Source organism: Lepidochelys kempii, chromosome 3 (genome assembly GCF_965140285.1).
Source record: "Lepidochelys kempii isolate rLepKem1 chromosome 3, rLepKem1.hap1, whole genome shotgun sequence".
NCBI lineage: Eukaryota > Metazoa > Chordata > Testudines > Cheloniidae > Lepidochelys > Lepidochelys kempii.
The window spans coordinates 9,207,066-9,228,713 of record NC_136382.1 but is presented as its reverse complement, the minus strand read 5'-3'; the positions used below and the strand labels follow the sequence as shown (position 1 = coordinate 9,228,713).

The 21,648-nt window shown below is 41.9% G+C and overlaps 1 protein-coding gene across 5 annotated transcripts in view; it reads left to right on the top strand.

Annotated features, from left to right (window-relative positions):
- Positions 1–21,648, top strand: part of KIF13B (kinesin family member 13B) — a 206,194-nt gene that overhangs the window by 127,251 nt on the left and 57,295 nt on the right. For all 5 annotated transcript variants that reach the window (XM_073335650.2, XM_073335648.2, XM_073335649.2 and 2 more), the window contains 8 exons: positions 2,031–2,177; positions 5,455–5,604; positions 6,203–6,331; positions 10,729–10,899; positions 14,268–14,425; positions 16,174–16,306; positions 17,696–17,842; positions 20,577–20,606. In XM_073335650.2, coding sequence (XP_073191751.1) covers positions 2,031–2,177; positions 5,455–5,604; positions 6,203–6,331; positions 10,729–10,899; positions 14,268–14,425; positions 16,174–16,306; positions 17,696–17,842; positions 20,577–20,606 — 1,065 coding nt within the window. The remainder of the gene's footprint in view (positions 1–2,030; positions 2,178–5,454; positions 5,605–6,202; positions 6,332–10,728; positions 10,900–14,267; positions 14,426–16,173; positions 16,307–17,695; positions 17,843–20,576; positions 20,607–21,648) is intronic.

The window sequence follows — 21,648 nt, the reverse complement described above, 5'->3', positions numbered from 1 at the left end:
CACATGGCAGTCTCATAAGCAAACTAGGGAAATATGGTCGAGATGAAATTCCTATAGGGCAGGAGCACAACTGTCTGAAAGACTGTGCTCAGATTATTTATCAATCGTGTGTTGTCAAACTGGGAGAGTTTATCTAGTGAGGTCTCCCAGGAGCCGTTCCTAGGTCCAGTACTAGTCAATATTTTCATCAATGGCTTGGATAATGTAAAAAGTATGCTTATAAAATTTGCAAGCTGGATGGGGTTACAAGCACTTTTGGAGAACAGGATTAGAATGGAACATGACTGTCACAAATTGAAGAATTGGTCTGAAATCAACAAGATGAAATTCAATAAAGACAAGTACAAAGTTTTTCACTTAAGAAGGAAAAGTCAAATACACATCTACAAAATGGGGAATAACTGGCTACGTGGTAAGGATTGGGGGGTTATAGTGGATCACAAATTGAATATGAGTCAACAGTGTGGTGCAGTTGCAAAAAAGGCTAGTATTATTCTGGGTTGTATTAACAAGAGTGTTGTATGTAAGATCCAGGAGGCAATTGTCCTGTTCTGCTCGACATTGGTAAGCCTCAGATGGAGTGCTGTGTCCAGTTCGAGTGCCAGACTTCAGCAAAGATGTGGGAAATTGGAGAGGGAGTCCAAAGGAGAGCAACAAAAAAGATAAAAGGTTTAGAAAACCTGTGAGGAAAGGTTAAAAAAAACCTAGGTATGTTTAGACTTGATGAAGATGGTGGGAGGAGATGGACCTGATAAGTCTTCAAATATGTTAAGGGCTGCTATAAAGAGAACTATGATCAGTTTTCCATGTCCACTAAAGATAGGACAAGAAGTAATCTGCTTAATTGCAACAAGGGAGATGCAGGTTCGATATTATGAAAAACTTACAAACCATAAGGGTAGTTAAGTTCTGGAATAGGCTTCCAAGTGAGGTTGTGGAATCCCTGTCATTGGAGGTTTTTAAGAACAGGTTAGAACAGTGGTTCTCAAACATATTTGATTGCACCCCGCTTCTTTGTGTCTGTTGTAGTTTGCGCCCCCCTCCCGCCACACAGGTACAAATACAGTTAAAAAAGAAATCAACATGCAACTCTCACTACATATTAAAAACAGTAAGGCAGGCATTGATTCAAACAGAGCCAACTATCCATTGAAATAAGAGCAAAAGCAAAACTGTGATTGTGCTCAGTGCTTACAATTAAATGTGCACACTGCGTCGTAGCAAATGGATTAACGTACAGATGGCAATGACTTTGTATAATGCTGTGAAAGTTTAACAGAAATTTATCAAAATCCACAGCACCATCTAGAGTCAAATGTACAGCGCCATCTGAGGACCCGATATGTCTGGAGGAATCAGCTTTGCTAGTAATTCATTGCTGTGGGTAAAATGTGCGCAGTAAGGTTGTTTGTTCCCCCTAAAGCGTCTCTCTCTCTCTCACACTCACACACACACGGTGGGGGAATCTGCCCCTCATTTTGAGAACCTCTGGGTTAGAACACCTGTTAGGGATGGTCTAGGTTTGCTTGGTCCTGCCTCAGGACAGGTGGCGGGACTTCATAACTTCGCAAGGGACCTTTCAGCCCTACATTTTTATGATTCTGTGTTAAACATGTTATTGTAATTTTGCCTTAATAAAAAGTTATGAGGAAATAAATAAAAGGAAGGAAATGATTATGCAACTGCATGAGTTTGGACACTGTAGATGGTAATAAACTTACTTTGAATTTGCAGCCCCTTTCATTTGAGGCTCTTCATGAAATGCTTAAATATTCATCCTTGCAACACTTTTGTAAAGGAAGGGATCTATGAAGATCTCTGCCATTGTTGTTGGGATAAATATGGCAGTTTAACAGGACATGGCCATGCTATGTTGACAGTTGGACTTGGATTATACTATTCCAAATTTGGCTGCTTAAACTAGATATTTTTTTTAAATCAAAAAGTTACTTTCTGTTTAACTGTGTGCCAGTTGTCATGACATGGATTCCTTACTCAGGCCGTCTTCTCTAATGGTTTTATTTCTGCAGCGAGGTGCAGTTCTTAGTGAGCCTGCTATTCAGGTGAGAAGGAAAGGGAAAGGCAAACAGATCTGGTCACTGGAGAAATTGGAAAACCGGCTGATAGATATGAGGGATCTTTATCAAGAGTGGCAGGAGTGCGAGGAGGACGACCCAGTAAGTACAAATGGGGGGGAGAGACCAGTAATGTGGTGATAATGTTATGTTTAAAAAAAAAAAAAAGGGGAAACTATTGGGTGTAAGGAGGGTTGGCAAAAAGTTGCCACTTATCTTGAAACCTTTGCTTATTTCTAGTACTGAACAGAGACTCTGAAAGTTCTTTAATATTTCGTTAACCTGCTGTATCTTATCAATTTCATATTTCTTTCCACTTGTGATTTGACAGTGGATCCTAGAAGAACTAGGATTACAAGGAGAGAAGCTAAGTAGAGAGAACAAGAGTTGTGCTCCTGGTCAACTTTTGAATAGTGTGAATTTAAAATGGTTAATATAACCTGGCTGAAGATAGGCCCCAAATTTATCTTACTGTAAGCCCTGGTCTATACTACAAAATTACTTTGATATAACTACATTGCTCAGGGGTGTGAATAATCCACACCACTGAACAAGATAGTTATACCAATCCTATGCGTCGGTGTAGACAGCACTATGTCAGTGGGCACATAGCTACCGTCTTTCGTGGAGTTGGAATTATTAAGCCTACGGGAGACCTCTCTCCCATCAACTTAGAGCGTCTTCACCTGAAGCAGTACAGCAGCACAGCTGCAGATTTGGACTGTAGACTTGCCCTGACAGTTACCGTGGTGGTTCGGATCACTCTGCTCAATTTTAATTTCTTGCCTATGTCAGACACTCTAGAGGAGGGTTTCAGAGTAGCAGCCGTGTAAGTCTGTATCCGCAAAAAGGAAAGGAGTACTTGTGGCACCTTAGAGACTAACAAATTTATTTGAGCGTAAGCTTTCGTGAGCTACAGCTCACTTCATTGGATGCAGTATAAGGCATGTGGATCAGCAAACTATAGGATAGTTTTTTCTACTGTAATAGTACGTATAAACCTAGCCATCCTTAAAAGTTTTGTTTGCCTCTTTTCCCGCTAGAGTGGAAGAAAGTTTGTCAATTAGATTTTGTTTAAAGCAGTAGTACAGTGGGGAGATTTTATATACACAGAAAACATGAAACAATGCGTGTTACCATACACACTGTAATGAGAGTGATCAGGTAAGGTGAGCTGTTACCAGCAGGAGTCAGCGTTTACAGGCCTAAATTGTGGGAAAGCAGCATCAATTGCCCCATAACCTCAGCCGTACAGAACATAATGCCATCCACAGCCTCAGAAACATCTCTGACACCATAATCAAAAAGGCTGACAAAGGAGGTGCTGTCGTCATCATGAATAAGTCGGAATATGAACAAGAGGCTGCTAGGCAGCTCTCCAACACCACATTCCTCAAGCCATTACCCTCTGATCCCACTGAGGGTTACCAGAAGAAACTACACCATCTGCTCAAGAAACTCCCTGAAAAAGCACAAGAACAAACCCCACAGACACACCCCTAGAACCCCAAGCAGGGGTATTCTATCTGCTCCCCAAGATCCATAAACCTGGAGATGCTGGACGCCCCATCATCTCAGGCATTGGCACCCTGACAGCAGGATTGTCTGGCTATGTAGACTTCCCTCCTCAGGCCCTACGCTACCAGCACTCCTAGCTATCTTTGAGACACCACTGACTTCCTGAGGAAACTACAGTCCGTCAGTGATCTTCCTGAAAACACCGTTCTAGCCACTATGGATGTAGAAGCCCTCTACACCAACATTCCATACAGAGATGGACTACAAGCCGTCAGGAACAGTATGCCAACATTTTTATGGCTGACTTAGAACAACGCTTCCTCAGCTCTCGTCCCCTGATGCCCCTACTCTACTTGCGCTACACTGATGACATCTTCCATCATCTGGACCCATGGAAAAGAAGCCCTTGAGGAATTCCACCATGATTTCAACAATTTCCATCCCACCATCAACCTCAGCCTGGACCAATCCACACAAGAGATCCACTTCCTGGACACTACGGTGCTACTAAGTGATGGCCGCAAAACCACAGCCCTACACCGGAAACCTACTGACGGCTATACTTACCTACATGCCTCCAGCTGTCATCCAGACCAGACCACACGGTCCATTGTCTACAGCCAAGCTCTACAATACAACCGCATTTGCTCCAACCCCTCAGACAGAGACAAACACCTACAAGATCTCTATGAAGCATTCTTACAACTACAATAGCCACAGGCTGAAGTGAAGAAACAGATTGACAGAGCCAGAACATTACCCAGAAGTCACCTACTACACAACAGGCCCAACAAAGAAAATAACAGAATGCCACTAGCCATCACCTTCAGCCCCCAACTAAAACCTCTCCAGTGCATCATCAAGGATCTACAACCTATCCTGAAGGATGACCCATCACTCTCACAGATCTTGGGAGACAGGCCAGTCCTTGCCTACAGACAGCCCCCCAACCTGAAGCAAATACCAGCAACCACACAACAGAACCACTAACCCAGGAACCTATCCTTGCAACGAAGGCCATTGCCAACTGTGTCCACATATCTATTGAGGGGATACCATCATAGGGCCTAATCACATCAACTACACTATCAGAGGCTCGTTCACCTGCACATCTACCTATGTGATATATGCCATCATGTGCCAGCAATGCCCCTCTGCCATGTACATTGGCCAAACCGGACAGTCTCTATGTAAAAGAATAAATGGACACAAATCAGACGTCAAGAATTATAACATTCAAAAACCAGTTGGAGAACACTTCAGTCTCTCTGGTCACTCGATTACAGACCTAAAAGTGGCAATTCTTCAACAGAAAAACTTCAAGAACAGACTCCGAGAGACTGCTGAATTGGAATTAATTTGCAAACTGGACACCATTAAATTAGGCTTGAATAAAGACTGGGAGTGGATGTGTCATTACGCAAAGTAAAACTATTTCCCCATGTTTATTTCCCCCATCCCCCCTACTGTTCCTCACATGTTCTTGTCAACTGCTGGAAATGGCCTACCTTGATTATCACTACAAAAGTTTTTTTTTTTTCTCTCCTGCTGGTAGTAGCTCACCTTACCTGATCACTCTCGTTACAGTGTGTATGGTAACACCCATTGTTTCATGTTCTCTGTGTATATAAAATCTCTCCACTGTATTTTCCACTGAATGCATCCGATGAAGTGAGCTGTAGCTCACGAAAGCTTATGCTCAAATAAATTTGTTAGTCTCTAAGGTGCCACAAGTACTCCTTTCCTTTTTACTATAGAGGAAGAGAACAAAAACCTGTGAAACCTCGCCAGTTCATCAGTGCTGTGAAAATGACATTATATTATCAACTTAGTTTTTACATTATTTTGAATTTGATTCAAGTTAACTAGGTCTTACTTCAGACGAGCTGATCCATTCTATGATGAACAAGAAAACCATAGTCTCATCGGAGTGGCCAATGTTTTTCTTGAGTCCCTGTTTTATGATGTGAAGCTGCAGTATGCTGTTCCTATCATCAATCAGAAGGGAGAGGTTTGTCGTTCCTGTACATCATAATTTTTAGCTGTTTAATGGAAGTCATTAGGGCTTTTCAGTATTGTACTAAAGGTGCTCCCCAGCCACTGGTACATGTTACTAATGATATTTCAGGATCGAGTGGCTAGTCCTTTACCTTCTCCCTCCTCCCTCTGGTATCTTAATGATGCACCTGTGTGTTACTTGGGCAGCTACAAACCCCAGTCTCATAATAATGATGGATATGAAGTCAAGTAAGCTCCAGTTCCAGGTAGAGCAGTCAAAAATGAATGGGAGGCAATTGGGTACAGCCAAAGTAATACCTTGCTAATGGTAATGCTCAGAGGTCCCAAATGGGATTGAGGCTCCACTGTGGTAGGTTCTGTACAAGCTCATAAGAAGACTGTCCTTTCCGCAAAGAGCTTGCAGTCTAAAACAAGATAAGTGAATGGGACAAAACAATAGAAGGGAAGCAGAGGAGGGAAGAAGAGGTCCCATAGTGACAGATTAGGTATTCTCATAACATAGCAGTGCATTAGCATAGCTACCTGAAAAGGTTTGAAACCATTGTTTGGTGACATCTGATAATCTTTCCCACCTACCTTTTTTTCATTAGGTGTCAGGTCGTCTTCATGTTGAAGTTGTGCGAGTGAGTGGAGCGATTGGGGAGAGAATTGTAGGAGGTGATGATTGCACAGACTGTTCAAGAGAGAACGACATACAGGAGAACAAACTAGTTTGTATGGTGAGTTCTAGACGCATTCAATAAACGCTATTGTCACATCCTCAATACTGAGCCAACTTCTTCCTTTCTGTTACTACCCAAGTGTAAAAAACGTGATTAAATGTTTGTGGTGCATTAGCTTCCATGTTAGTGATAAATTACACTGTATCTCCTTTTGTTTACCACCTATGTTCAGTTATACTATCATTATCTTAGCTTGTGAATTGTTCAGTTTATACAGCCTATTTGAAAGCATCTTGGTGTTTCAAGATTTAAAGAAAACAAATAGCTATGAATGCTCAGTGCTGTGTGCAGTGTAGTATGCTGGTTGTATTTTTCATGAGCTTGCTTAATGCCCTGGGGTTCATAATTGGCTCTGAAATATCTGTCAAAGAATTTCATTTTCTGAATGGTGGATATAATGCAAGAAGACTGAATCTTGTGATCCTTTGGTCCCATAATGACATTTATTAAAAATCAAAACAAAAATCTCAAGATTTACCCTCAAACATTTTTATCACCCTTATTTGGGGCCATAATAAAACCAAATGTGGAGTCCTTTTCTTAGTAAATAATTCTTTTATTCAACCAAAAAAAAGATTTTGAGTCTAATAACCCTGATTTCTTGCATGTATATATGGGAAAGGTGTGGGAGGAGGGAACCTGTTCTCTTGTGCATGGTCGAGGTGGGATGGGAGGGAAAGCATGTTGGATGCCCAGCAGAGGGAGCTAAGTATGCAACAGCTCTATATGGTGTGTGTGTGCAAATGGAAGGCACTGGTGGCCACTAGCATGTCATGATACATGCAGATTACATGATCCAGAAATTAGGAAGTTACAATTATCTAGAGAATCCTAATTCAGTTGAACTTGGTTCTACTAGTAAAAAGGGAAACTTGCTTTGCAAAATATTACAACCTGTTTAAAAAAATGGATTGTACATTTAGAATAGAATATGACTCTGAAGATAAGGTTCCACTGGGCCTTGGTAAAACATGCAAAACAGTTCATAGAATATCATAGAATAGAATATCAGGGTTGGAAGGGACCTCAAGAGGTCTAGTCCAACCCCCTGCTCCAAGCAAGACAAATCCCCAACTAAATCATCCCAGCCAGGGCTCTGTCAAGCCTGATCTTAAAAACTCCTAAGGAAGGAGATTCCACCACCTCCCTAGGTAACCCATTCCAGTGCTTCACCACCCTCCTAGTAAAAAAGTTTTTCCTAATATCCAACCTAAACCTCCCCCACTGCAAGTTCAAGAGAGGTGGCAGTTTCTCAAAGACACATTATTAGGGACACAAGAGCAAACTATCCCACTGCGTAGGAAAGAAAGAAAGTATGGCAAGAGACCACCCTGGCTCAACCAGGAGATCATTAATGATCTGAAACTCAAAAAAGAACCCTATAAAAAGTAGAAACTAGGTCAAATTACAAAGAATGAAAAAAACAAATAAGTTTGTAGGGACAAAATTAGAAAGGCTAAGGCACAAAACGAGACTAAACTAGCTAGTGACATAAAGGGTAACAAGAAAACATTCTACAAATACATTAGAAGCAAGAGGAAGTCCAAGGACAGAGTAGTTCCGTTACTTAGTGAAGGGGGAAAAACAATAACAGAAAATGTGGAAATGGCAGAAGTGTTAAATGACTTTTTTGTTTCAGTTTTCACCAAGAAAGTTAGTAGCAGTTGGACATCTAACATAGTGAATGCCAGTGAAAGTGAGGTAGGATCAGAGGCTAAAATAGGGAAAGAAAAAGTTAACAATTACTTAGTCAAGTTAGAGGTCTTCAAATCACCAGGATGTGATGAAATACATCTTAGAATACTCAAGGAGCTGACTGAGGGAGGTATGTGAGCCATTAGCAATTATCTTCAAAAAGTCATGGAAGCGGGGGAGATTCCGGAGGATTGGAAAACGGTAAATATAGTGCCCAGCAAAAAAAGGGGAATAAGGACAACCCGGGGAATTACAGACCAATCAGCATAACTTCAGTACCCGGAAAGATAAGGGAGCAAATAATTAAGTTATCAATTTGCAAATACCTGGAGGATAATAAGGTGATAAATAACAGTCAGCATGGATTTGTCAAGAACAATCAAACCAACCTGATAGCTTTCTTTGACAGGGTAACAAGCCTTGTGAATAGGGGAGAAGCTGTAGATGTGGTATATCTTGACTTTAGTAAGGCTTTTGATACTGTCTCACATGACCTTCTCATAAACAAACTAGTGAAATACAACCTAGATGGGGCTACTATAAGGTGGGTGCATAGCTGGTTGGAAAATGGTTCCCAGAGAGTAGTTATCAGTGGTTCACAGTCATGCTGGAAGTGCATAACAAGAGGAGTCCCTCAGGGATCAGTTCTGGGTCCAGTTTTGTTCAATATCTTCATCAGTGATTTAGATAATGGCATAGAGAATACAGTTATAAAGTTTGCGGACAAGCTGGGAGGGGTTGCAAGTGCTTTGGAGGATAGGATTATAATTCAAAATGATCAGGACAAACTGGAGAAATGGTCTGAACTAAATAGGATGAAATTCAATAAGGACAAACATAAAGTACTCCACTTAGGAAAGAACAATCAGTTGCACACCTACAAAATGGGACATGACTGCCAAGGAAGTAGTACTGCAGAAAGGAATCTGGGGATCATAGCAGATCACAAGCTAAATATAAGTCAACAGTGTAACACTATTGCAAGAAAGCAAACGTCATTCTGGGATGTATTAGCAGGCATGTAAGCAAGGCACAAGAAGTAATTCTTCCATCCTCCCTCACGCTGATCAGGCCTCAACTGGAGTATTGTGTCTAGAAATCATGACCTATGAGGGAAGATTGGAAAAAATTGGGTTTGTTTAATCTGGAGAAGAGAAGACTGAGAGGGGACATCATAACAGTTTTCAAGCACATAAAAGGTTGTTACAAGGAGGAAGGGGAAAAATTGTTCTCCTTAACCTCTGATGATAGGTCAAGAAGCAATGGTCTTAAATTGCAGCAAGGGTGATTTAGGCTGGACATTAGGGAAAAACTTCCGAACTGTCAGGGTAGTTAAGCACTGGAATAAATTGCCTAGGAAGGTTGTGGAATCTGAGTCATTAGAGATTTTTAAGGGCAGGTTAGACAAACACCTGACAGGGATGGTCTAGATCAGAGGCGGGCAAACTACAGCCCGTGGGACCATGCTGCCCGGCCCTTGAGCTCCCGTCCCCTCCCGCACACCCTCAGTTTGCCTTGCCGCCAGCGCTCTGGGCGGCAGGGCTGCGAGCTCCTGCCGGGCAGTGAGGCTGCAAGAGCCCCTGGTGTAGTGTATTAAATTGCTCCCCGAAAGAATGTGCTACTTATGGTGTACTACTTAAGGCTGCCAGTCCTGGTGCTCTGAGCAGCATGGTAAAGGAAAGGAGGTCCTGAAGGGCAGTCAGGGGACAGGGAGCAGGGGGCGCTTGGATAGGCATGGGAGTCCTGGGGGGCCTGTCAGCAAGCTGGGGTGTGGATAGGCTTTGGGACAGTCAGGGGACAGGGAGCAGGGGGGGTTGGATAGGGGGTGGGGTCCTGAGGTGGCAGTTAAGGGCGGGGGCTCCTGAGAGGGAGTAGTCAGGGGACAAGGCGCAGGGAGGGTTGGATGGGGCGGGGTTTCTGAGGGGGTCAGTCCAGGGGCGGGAAGTGGGAGGGGGCGGATAGGGGGTGGGGACGGGGACCAGGCTGTTTAGGGAGGCACAGCCTTCCCTACCCAGCCCTCCATACAGTTTTGGAACCCCGATGTGGCCCTCAGGCCAAAAAGTTTGCCCACCCTTGGTCTAGATAATACTTAGTGCTGCCTTCAGTGCAGGCCACTGGACCAGGTGACCTCTCGAGGTCCTTTCCAGTCCTGTGATTATGTGAGTTCTTGGGTGGGCACGGCTTTTCACTTCATGCTCTTCCTAGCATCCTACAAGCAGTTGTGCTGGAATAATTTGTATTGTAGGGATGCTGAGAGCCATTGAACCAAACTATAAACCATGTATATATGGAAAACATTTCAAGCCAGGGGGTGCGGCAGAACCCCCAGCAGCCCTAGTTCTAGCACCTATACCTACAAATAGGGCAAGAATTACTTTAGCAGGGTGTTTGTAGAACAAAGGAAGTTTTCAGAAAACCTATGACCTTCTTTTTTACTCCCAAAAGTTAGTTGTTCAATGACACCTAGTGGTGACTTCCAGCTGGTTCAGCCAAAGCATTTTATCTACAAATATTTCAAGGCAGACTAGTCTTCTTTTATCAAGACATTTGTGTTAAAGTAACTGTTTAATAATTTTTAGCCTCCCAGTTGAGCAAGATGTTCTTTTAACAAACTGACTTTCTTTTGTGTTATGCTTGACTGTTTCCATTAAAATTGTTTACTGATTTAAAACATGCTTTTCTCTTTTTCCTTCCTCTAGATTAAAATACTTCAGGCTACCGGTTTGCCTCAGCATCTTTCCAACTTTGTGTTCTGCAAATACACTTTCTGGGATCAGCTGGAGCCAGTTACAGTTGCCCCTGAGATGGACCCCTCTTTATCTCCCATCAGCAAGGAGCCACAGTGTATGGTTGTCTTCGATCACTGCAATGTAATTTTTGTTTTATTTATGATTGCAATTGCAGACAGGCAAAGCAAGATAGTTAAATTAGTCTGCCATTGGTCTAGTCAGTTTCTTTACTAAACTTTGAATCATTACAGTAGAACCTCTTAGTTAGGAACACCTCAGGAATGGAGGTTGTTTGTAACTCTGAAACGTTCGTAACTCTGAACAAAACATTAGGGTTGTTCTTTCAAAAGGTTACAGCTGAACATTGACTTAATACAGCTTTGAAACTTTATTATGCAGAAGAAAAATGCTGCTTTTAACCATCTTAATTTAAGTGAAACAAGCACAAGAACAGTTTTTTCACCTTGTCAAATAATTTTTAAGCGTTCCCTTTATTTTTTTAGTACTTTACATTTAACACATTACTGGACTGTGTTTGCTTTTTTTTTCCTCTCTGCTGCTGCCTGATTGCGTACTTCTGGTTCCAAATGAGGTGTGTGACAGATCGTTTAGTTCCTAACTCTGAGATTATACTATATGGTCATTTATAGTAACTTAATACAGTCACTGAATTTGTAGTCTTTTACCTGCAAGCTGTTTTTATAAGCACCGTTTACTCTACCAAAAACATCACATAGAACAATAAAATGAACTAATAATAAAGGAAAATAGAAGAGACTGTATGAGAGGTGTGCAAGAGATCAGACTAGATGATTATGATGGTCTCTTCTGGCTTTAATGTCTGAAAGTTTGTGTTTGAGTTTGCCTGTCTGGAATGAGTTCAGGCCTCTTCAATTCAGGGTGTCTTCAATTCCCATCCTGGCCCTTCCACTGATTTACTGTGGCACTGGGCAAGTTACTTAACTTCTCTTAGTTTCCTTGTCTGTAACATGGAAGGATTTTGTGAGGACTGGTTAACATTTGTAAAGTGGTTTGAGGAAGGATGTTCTTTTGGTTTACGGCACTGGACTGAGATTTGGGCGTTTTGAGTTCAATTCTCAGCTCTGCCACTGACTCCCTCTGTCAGTTTGGGAAATTGGTTCTCAACCTATTTACCATTGTGGGCCGCATTAATGTGTTACCTGGGCCGCAGGTTGAGAACCACAACACGCCTTCCCAACTCCCCCCTTCTCCCCCACCTCCCCCGACCGCAATGCCCAGCACCTCCTGCCCAGAGACCCCTCCACAGAATAGGGCCAGGAGCAGAGCCCTGGTCAGGGGGCCAGGTGGCAGCTCCAACCCTGGACCCAGCTGTGAGGTAGGGCAGCCAGGCGGCAGCCCAGAGCCAGCAGCCGTGGACCCTTGCCATGTGGGGCTGGCCAGCGACCCTGACCCTGCTGCAAGGGCCTTGCAGCCTTTAGCACACCGCTAGTCCGCAGCTGTGTGCTGATTGGGCCGCATGCAGGCCATGGGTTGAGAACCGCTAGGTAAGTCAGATCATTTCTCTGCCTGGCTTCTGCATCTGAAAAATAGGGGTAATAACACTTCCTTTCTCACACCTTCTTTGTCTTATTAATTTAGATTTTAAGCTCTTGGGGTCAGGGACTGGTTTACTACATGTACATGTAGCATCTAGTACAATAGGCTTCAACCTCTTCTGTAGGTTCTAGGTGCTTCAGTAGGTGCTACTATATACAAATAGTTTGACCGGGGAAAGCACTAGAGAAGTGCCAAGTATTCATTTTTACCATATGCAGAAACTGAATGCAATTTGCAGGTAGAAGTCGGTACAAAAATCAGGACACATCAGCCTAGTGCTTCTGAGTGGAGAACCTTAAATGCCAGTGTCAAAAGCCTTTGATTTATGCAAAAAAAGCAGTCAGTGAAATAATAGACTTAGATGAATGGGATTATGTAGCTTGCCTGATCTAGAGTTCAACTTATATAGTGTATCAAACTAGTTAAGTCGTCAAACTGGGAAAGAGCCCTCTTGTACTAAGTGCTTTGCCATAAATATGTCCATTGATGAGCTCCTTTGTGAGAAGAGAGTAGCATGCAGAGTGAAAGCAAAAAGTCACCTCCAAAAGCATGTGTAGAATGGGGGGTTATTAATTTAGAAGGAATCTATGAGCGCAAAGAATTAAAGGTGTTAACATGACCCTGTAACTGTCCAACAGTAAACAGTTTTAAATGAGTTTTGGGGTTTGGTATACAGAGACCGCAGCCTACTTAATACATTGGCAAACACATAATTAAAAATCTTTTTAACCTTTTATTGAAGGTACAGTGGGAAAAAAAGGGGAAACGGTTAAAGCATTTGAAATGTTAAGTATTAAATAAGGCTTTCATCTTAACATCTCTTGTTCGCTGTCCGTTTAGTTGGAGAGAGTTCTCAAATAACCCCCACCAAGTTTTGTAAGGCTCTTAGTTGGTAACTGTCCTTTTCAGGGAAAAGAGAAGTTATTTGAGATGTCATTGCTGTTAAAATCCAATCCTGTTTCCTAAAAGACCAAACAAGACAGCAGACACATGCAAGGAGAAGAACAGCAAAGATAGAAAATGCAACTTCTGCCTCACTTGCAACCTCTCTGCTGGAAAAACATAGACACAGCACACGATCTTATCAGCCACTCTGAGACCTGGCAATCTTGTATCAGCACTAGGCTATTTAGGGCATTGCATTTAGCTGCCTTTCTGGTAACGGGCTTACAGCAAAGTATACAGTTTTGGCCAGCTAAGCCAGACTCTTATTAGACAAAAGAAAGAGAGAGGAAAAAGAAGTAATAAGGTAGAGAAGTAAAAGAATACATTGAGAGGGAGGAGACAAAATCTCATATTCCATGTGGTGTTTGGGATGTAGTTGGACCTGGTGGGTATGGCAGTGTCATCTGGATCCCTCTCTGGCCCAGACTGGTCAAGACATCTTTCAGGATTAGGATGACGAAGGCACAGAGGTATCACTCTGGACCCTAGGGCCCCGGGAAACAGAGTGAGCATCAGTTGTGGTGATGAAGCTTGCTCCTTCCCCTTCTCTTCTCTTTCAGTCAGCCAGCATTGCAGTAGTTAGCTTTGCCTTCCAGCCTCTTTTTGAGGCCCCTGAAGGTACTGATGGGTGGAACAGCCTATCCCCTCATTATTTTTGTTCACCAATTGGGCCTAATTTCTAACGCAACAGTTTTGGTCTATTGACTTCTGGTTGCACACTTTTCTTGCTTACAAGTCGGGACCTTAGCACGGTCCTTGATTTATATCAGTAGGCTGTTTTGTTTGGACTAATGCAGTGTTTCTGTTGCCCTTATGCACCTTTCCCCATCAACATTTATTGTTGAAGGTTATTGTGACGTTTTGTGAACTTTCACTCACTTTTCACAGTTGAGTTCAACATTAGGGTAAATTGGTAGGTCCAATTATCACAATAGTTAACAACGTACTCTTTTTAATGTTTAACTAGTTTTGTCATTTCCACATAGGAGTTTTCTGTAAATATTTCTGAAGACTTCATGGAGCATCTTTCTGAAGGGGCTTTGGCAATTGAAGTGTATGGACACAAGCAAAGCGATCCTCGCAAAAACTCAGCCGTGTGGGATTTGGGAATAATTCAAGCCAAAACACGAAGCCTTCGTGACAGGTAACTGCAAGGAGCAAACTCCTCCCACACGGTTTAAAATCCAGCCTCCCGGGCCCAATTTTTCTGGATTCTAGAGTGGGTTGGGGACCAGCAGTCAAATCCTGGGTTGAGTAGAAATGAATCTGCTGTTCGGATCTTTGTAACCCTCTGTGCTCACTGCAAAACCATCACGCAGGTTGGTAATGTAGGTAAAAATTATTGATAAATGCTCATTCATATTGTTTTGATTTAAAAGAAGAAAAACCTGAGGAATAAGACTGGATAATGTCCATATTATTTAGGCAACATCATAAATGTATGTATGGTTCTTTACAAAGAAACAAACGATAGTGGGGCTGATTTAACTGTAACTCTGAAATCAATGGACGGGAGAATTTCTTTGGTTACCTACCAACGTATTGGAGATCAGTCCATGTCATGAAGCGTTTACGATCTAAGGACCTGCTCCCGCTTTCATTGGAGACAACTCTGGTTTTGCCATTGACTTTAGTGGGAACAGAATAGGACTGTACGTTAAGACATGACGTGGGAAGGCAACAAACACTGGGAAAAATAAGGAGAAGGGAGACCCGACATGGGGGTTACAAAATTTCCTACTTCCAAAATTCAAGTTGATGAGATGAGCCCTTTTGCACATTGCCCTGTTCTTGATTTTTAATGGGGCAATTAACAAAGCCTTTGTAAGCTGGCCCATTTAGTTTTGATAGGTGTTCTTGATGGACAAGAGACCATCCCTCCTGATTAGGTTCACGATTTCAAAGCAAACTTTTTTTTAGTTACAAAGCAAAAACTTAAATATTACCTTATAGCATGTGATTAAGAAATTTTAAATGAGGTGAATGTATGCTGCAATTTCCAAGCATGTCATTTCATAAAGTCTAAACCAGTGGTTCTCAACCTATTTACCACTGTGGGCCACATATGCTGCTCTCTGTGTGTTATGTGGGCTGCATCCGCATCCATATATATATTATTTGTATGGCCCTGAGGATGTCATATGGGCCGCAGCTGCGTGCCGATTGGGCCACGAGTTGAGAACCGTTGGTCTAAACACCTGGTTATAAATCCAGTACCCATCTTTACTAACACTCAGGTGAACCAAAATGGTTTCCAGCAATGAATTTGTCAGTGCTGGCCTGAGGCCTAGAGCCTTGGCAAGAGCTGGAACCTGATCTGCCAGTGTCACACATGGGTCTTGCAGAATAAGTTTGTTCTTTTCAGTTTAGGGCTTTCAAAGAAGGAAGGAATAATTTTATAGGCTTTGTGGAAGAAGTGCATTTTAGGGGTAAACTTGAGGGAAGAGAGGATGTTAGTGATGGAGAAAGTGAGGATGGGTGCCACATGAAACCAGAATATCCTTAATTCTGCCCTTGGTAATGCTGGTTCAACTGCACTGAAGTCAGTGGGATTAGATGGGTATAACAGAGAGTAGAATTTGACCTTGATGTTTAATTGGCACTCGTTCTGATATGAAACTAGTATGAAGAGGTCTTGTGTCTACAAAAGTAGAGGGCAAAATGTCATCACTAGTTGTTAGCTCAGAAGTAGCAACGGGTAACTAAAAACCTTTTCCTGGCATAAATGACACTTGATGAAAAGTATTTCCCCTTCCCCTGCCTGTGATCTTTGCAAATACTGAGCAGAGTCATGTAGCTTGGCTCAGCAATTTTAAAAAAAAAAAAAAAAAACGCAAGAGAGAAGAGGGGGGGAAAAGTAAATTGTGAAATGGTATTTGGCATGTTTTCCAGATGGAGTGAGGTAACCCGAAAAGTGGAGCTCTGGGTTCAGATTCTGGAACTTAATGAGAATGGGGAGTACTGTCCAGTTGAGGTGATTCCTGCCAAGGACGTAAACACTGGTGGCATCTTTCAGCTCAGACAGGTAAGATGGCAGCTGCAGGAGTCATAGAATCATAGAAGGTTAGGGTTGGAAGGGACCTCAGGAGGTCATCTAGTCCAACCCCCTGCTTGAAGCAGGACCAATCCCCAATTTTTGCCCCAGATCCCTAAATGGCCCCCTCAAGGATTGAACTCACATCCCTGGGTTTAGCAGGTCAATGCTCAAACCACTGAGCTATCCCTCCCCCCATCATCTGTGAAAGGAGACCGGCTTTAACATTCTGAAGGAGCAGGGAATCTTGTATGTTGTACAGGTTCATAGAGTTTTAATAGTGGTCTTATGACAAAGGAACCATCAAGCTTAGGCCCAGTATTCGATCAGCTTTAAAGCAGTTACAGTCTAGAGGGAAATACATTGGATACCTTTTATATTTTGAGGTCCTCTATTATCCATCAAACAGGCACAGTGTGGGTAACAGCAGCAGAAACTTTCTCCACACTCTTCTGCCAGTGTGCTTCAGCCCTTACCTGGAGGGAACCACAGATGCTGGAGGATAGGTCATTCTCTATTGTTTGCTTAGTGTTTTGGCCACTGTGCTGAGACTGTCAACTGAGGAACCAGTTGATGGGTTATTGTTTAAAGATATGGAAACTGGACTGGATCAAATGCTCAAATCAAACTCCTCTCTCACAGGATGTAGAACAGCCATCAGAAAACAATTTTTAGTTACTATCAGCCCAGGCAGAACTTGATCGAAAACCTGATGCCAAAGTTCCCATTATCTTACTGCTAATCCTCTTAGCCAGCTACTCCCCTGTTCTCTGGTTCCTGCACATTTAATATTTTAAAATATAGTCCACTGGTCAGAGAACTCTATAAAATTAGTATCTGTTAAATACACACTATACCTCCTGCACTCCCAAACTACTATGATTTCCGATTCTGCGGAGTGTACAGCAGGAGCTGCCTAGCAAACACTGTTCCTAGAGCTTTGCTGACAACATCAGTGGTGAGGATTTACAACCAGGGAAGCCAGTCCCACAAAAAGTTAATTTCAGCTTCAGTAACATTTGCCAAATTACGTTCTCTCCCCTCAAGTGTACAAAGTCAAAACAGATCAGGGGGAAATCCTATGTTCAGTGTGTTTGAGTATTTTTGTTAAACTGTGTCCTTTGAAAAGTTTTCATCAACAGCAAATCGTGGGCTCAGTGAATGTCCCACACTTTCTTGTGGATTTAGACCTTGCAGTAGAAGTGGTAGTTCTACCTAACCAATGTCATGTCTCACATGAGAGCTTGCAGTACCACTTTCTATGTGTTGAACAATCACCAGATTCAAATTTACTATATATAAAGCCACCACCAGTAGAGGTCTCTGACACTAAGTTTTCACAGTTCAAGACTTAGTTCTTCAAATTGTTCCCTTGTGAAGGGGCAGTCACGGCGAATCCAGGCTGAAGTGAAGTCTGTGCAGGAATCTGGGACCTTGCCTCTAATGGAAGAAGCCCTACTATCTGTTGGAGTTGGCTGTGCTCAAATAAGGCATGTCAAGTCACAAAAAGTTCATGAGACTCATCAGGTAAGTTCCTGTCTCATTAAGAGATCTTTAACAGGAAGAAAAAATGATCATTCAAAGACGTGCGGATGCACCTGGAAAGCTGTGGAAAGCTCTTTTTGGACAAATTCACTTCTGGAGCAACTCCACGGGCTGTAAATTACCTTACTCTGTGTGAAACAGTGACTTCTAAACACTGTTTTGACAATACTCTTTCAGTGAATATGGGTGGGTGAATCCAGATTCTGACTTTCTCTAGGAAATGCTACCAAAAAACCTTTCCTCTTTGCCAAGGACTTCCACCATAATAGGAATGAGACTTGCAACACTAACACACACTTTTGCTTTACCCCCTTCCTCCTCTTTATTTTAAAATAACCCTACTAAATGAATAAAAACATAACCCCTTTTCAAGAAGAGTGTTTATACACCCTGTCACAGGGTGGCACAAAGAAAAGGAGGACTTGTGGCACCTTAGAGACTAACCAATTTATTTGAGCATAAGCTTTCGTGAGCTACAGCTCACTTCATCGGATGCTTCCCCTTGTCCCTATGTCCCGTGCTTGGGCTGGCCAAAGAAAGGGTCTCAGACGCCTCTTGCAGGTGCTTCACCCGTGTTCTTTTATTTACAGTGGCTGTACAGTCCCAATTCCCCCAACACCTGTCCCCACTCCGACCCCTCACTGGGTCCTCTAGCCTTTGAGGCTTGTGTCAGTCCGCAGACACAGTGCCTCAACCCTCCTACCTTCCTGCCTGGCTTGCCCCATTCCTGAGCTCTTCCCTGGGTTTATATGCCTTCCCAGTCATCAACCCAGCTGGTTCCACTAGGCTCAGCAGATCACACTGAGCCTGCTCTCATTAGGGCCTGCAGCTGGGCTCTCTGCTAAGGGTCCTGGCCTATACACCCGGCCACCCTACAGGGAAGCCAGCTCTTTAGCAGGGCACCCAAAGGTTTTATACCTCTGCCCTGCGACATACCCCAAAAAGGTAGAAAAGCCAGACACTCAATGAAGTCTGCTAGGAACTTTGGTTTTGATAATTGATTTTACTTGGAAGACAGTTGGATACAACAACCATGGGCAGCAGTATCAAACCCTAAGAAATTATAATGTATCAATGGGGATTGTACTTAAATAATGGCTAATTTGATTTTGGAAAAGTTTAAAATTAAAGGAGCAAAACTTCAGTTACTTATTTTGAGTTTTAGGAGAGCAGAGATGTATGTTGCTTTTGCCTTTTAAAATCACCCTAACGCCCCTTGTCATCAGTTGGAAGTTCAGTGTGGGTGGGAATGAATGAATGGGCTTGTGACATAGCAGCTGCCTCAGTTTCCCCACTTTGGTTGAATGTCTCTTCACAGTGGTCCTCCAGCTCCCAGCAATGTTGGTTGACTTCATGCTTCAGCTAAACTTTACTGCAGGAGAGTCTTCTTTCACTTCTTTGTCCCATAACTAAACTGAGCAGGCTCCCAAATCTATCTCAAAGCTCAACACTGGGGCGACAGCTAACAAGGTAGAGGTGGTCTGAGCCCAACTCCCTTAAAAAGCCACTCCATCCTGTGACCAGGCCTTAAAGCTTTTAGTTTTACAATTTTTTTGAAAGCTATAATCCACAAAATTAAATAACCTTTTTTTATTAAAGTGACATAACCATCTACTTTAAACTTCTGGGTTCTTGGTCTACATATCTGCAACTCTAGTTTATTTATCTTTCATGTGTATCAAATTTTCTAAAGACCTTGAAACTAAGAAAACGTATGCCTTTTTAATTTTAACGTTCACTTACATAAAATTTGCTTTTGTTACTTAACTCATCACTGGAGTTCCCCATTATCCCTTAAGTAGCTAGATAAATATTTACGCAGTGAGACTGTAAGTATAGGAATGAATTTCCAAAAAATTTTTGGAAATCCTTTGCTTTTTTTTCTTTTTCTTCATTCAGTGAATGGTGCTTTGTGTCTCACTCCTGATTGCCATCGTGATGATACTTTCTAGCAAGGGGCCCAGTTTGATGTAGGTCATTTTGATGAAAGGTTCTGTGTCCCATCAGAAAGGACTGAAAATCAAAGTGTCAGAGCTTTTGTGGGGTGACTGCTACTGTGACTTTTGTTTTAACTTTTTGGTTTTAGAATGGGTTTAATATGTTAACATTTTCCCCCACTAAATGGCTTGCCTTTAAAGCTACCTTAAAACTAACCTTTTGTCAAACTTTGGTTTCCCATGCTTGCTATAACAATTCCTACCTCTTACTAAAAAGGCAGTAGGTTCTCTCTTTAGTCCTATCATGTATCCATCAGAATGGATAGATTGCAAGTGCCTTTTCACTGTAATTATTCGTTCTTATTTAAACCACTCAAGTGTTTTAACAGTCATTTCTTGGCAATTAGATGTAGTGATTAGAATCCTTTATTAGTGGAGTTTTCCTTTAATTGTTATATAAGCTATGAAAATACATTCCAGTTGTTTATACTAAGTGATATAAATCCTCAATTACAATACCCTTCCAAACAAGATTTATAATGGAAAAGTAAGTAGTGAGTGCAAGTGGCGCTGCTATTCACTATTAAAACTGTAAAGCTGGTCTACCAGCTTCTGTCCCCAGTGTACTACATTGCTGGACATTTTAATCAGAATTACACATACAGATGGTAATATTTTAACCATAAATATTGCTTTTGCATGTAATGTATTTTCTAGTATAAAAGCATATATGAATGACTTTGATTGTTTGTTTGTTTGTTTGGGTTTTTTTTGCCTAGGAAGGAGAGGATGATATGGACAGTTATCAGGTAAATACAACAACATTTATCTTACTTCAAATATTTATATTTGTAGATCAGATTGCCTGGTCTAATTTTCAATATTAGATAGACATCCAACATTGTACATCCCACTATATGAGGCATGAATATCTAAAATGTCACTGTCCCGAAGACTGTAAAATCTCACACACATTTTTACACTATATAATATCTGACCCAGAATTAAGAGGCATTTTTCTCTCTGAAAGAATGGGACACATTAATGTATGTTTCCTGAACAAGGCATAGTTACTTTCATTTTATCTATTTTCTGACATGCTTACCCTCTGTATCTACAGCCAGTGGGTTAGGGTTGGCTGTGCTCAGAGCAGTCATAGGTATAATGTTTAAGATGCATAGAAACAAAATATTTCACACTATTTTATGTTATGAACATGGTTTGTATTGGACTTGGGAATAAAATATTGGCTAGTGATCAAAACGGTCCTACTACTCAGGACAGGGATTCTATTCCTAGGACCACCACTCACTGTGACTTTGAGCTAGGTATTTAATATCTGGTTTGACTTCCCCCCTGTAAAATGGGGATATTTTTTTTAACTTCACAGAGTTGTTGGTGTGGTATAATATTTATGATACATTGTCATTAAAAGTACACAGGAGTACTTTTCAAAAAACATCTGATGCTCATTGTTGCTGTTACCAGTAGCATAAGCATATAAGGATAACAACAAGAGATCCTGTGTTTAATTTTCTTTTTGGAGGGCTGGAGAGGGTTCTAGGTGCATTTCTACAAGACTATAGATGTTCAAAACCATGCAGGTTACGGTTTGCTTCAGTCCTTTTCTCTTGATTGATTAAATGCCTAACGAAGGAGAAGAAATGTGTTAGGGAAGTCTTTGGGGGGTGGTACAATAATAGGATGAAATTAGGCAAGGGGGAATTCACGTGGAATGTCAGGAACAATATCTTACCAAAAATAGCATGGCCCCAATCCGGCATTATCCTCTATGCTACAGCCCACCCATAATGCAGGATTGAATCCTTAGACTGGAACTCTGTAAGACAA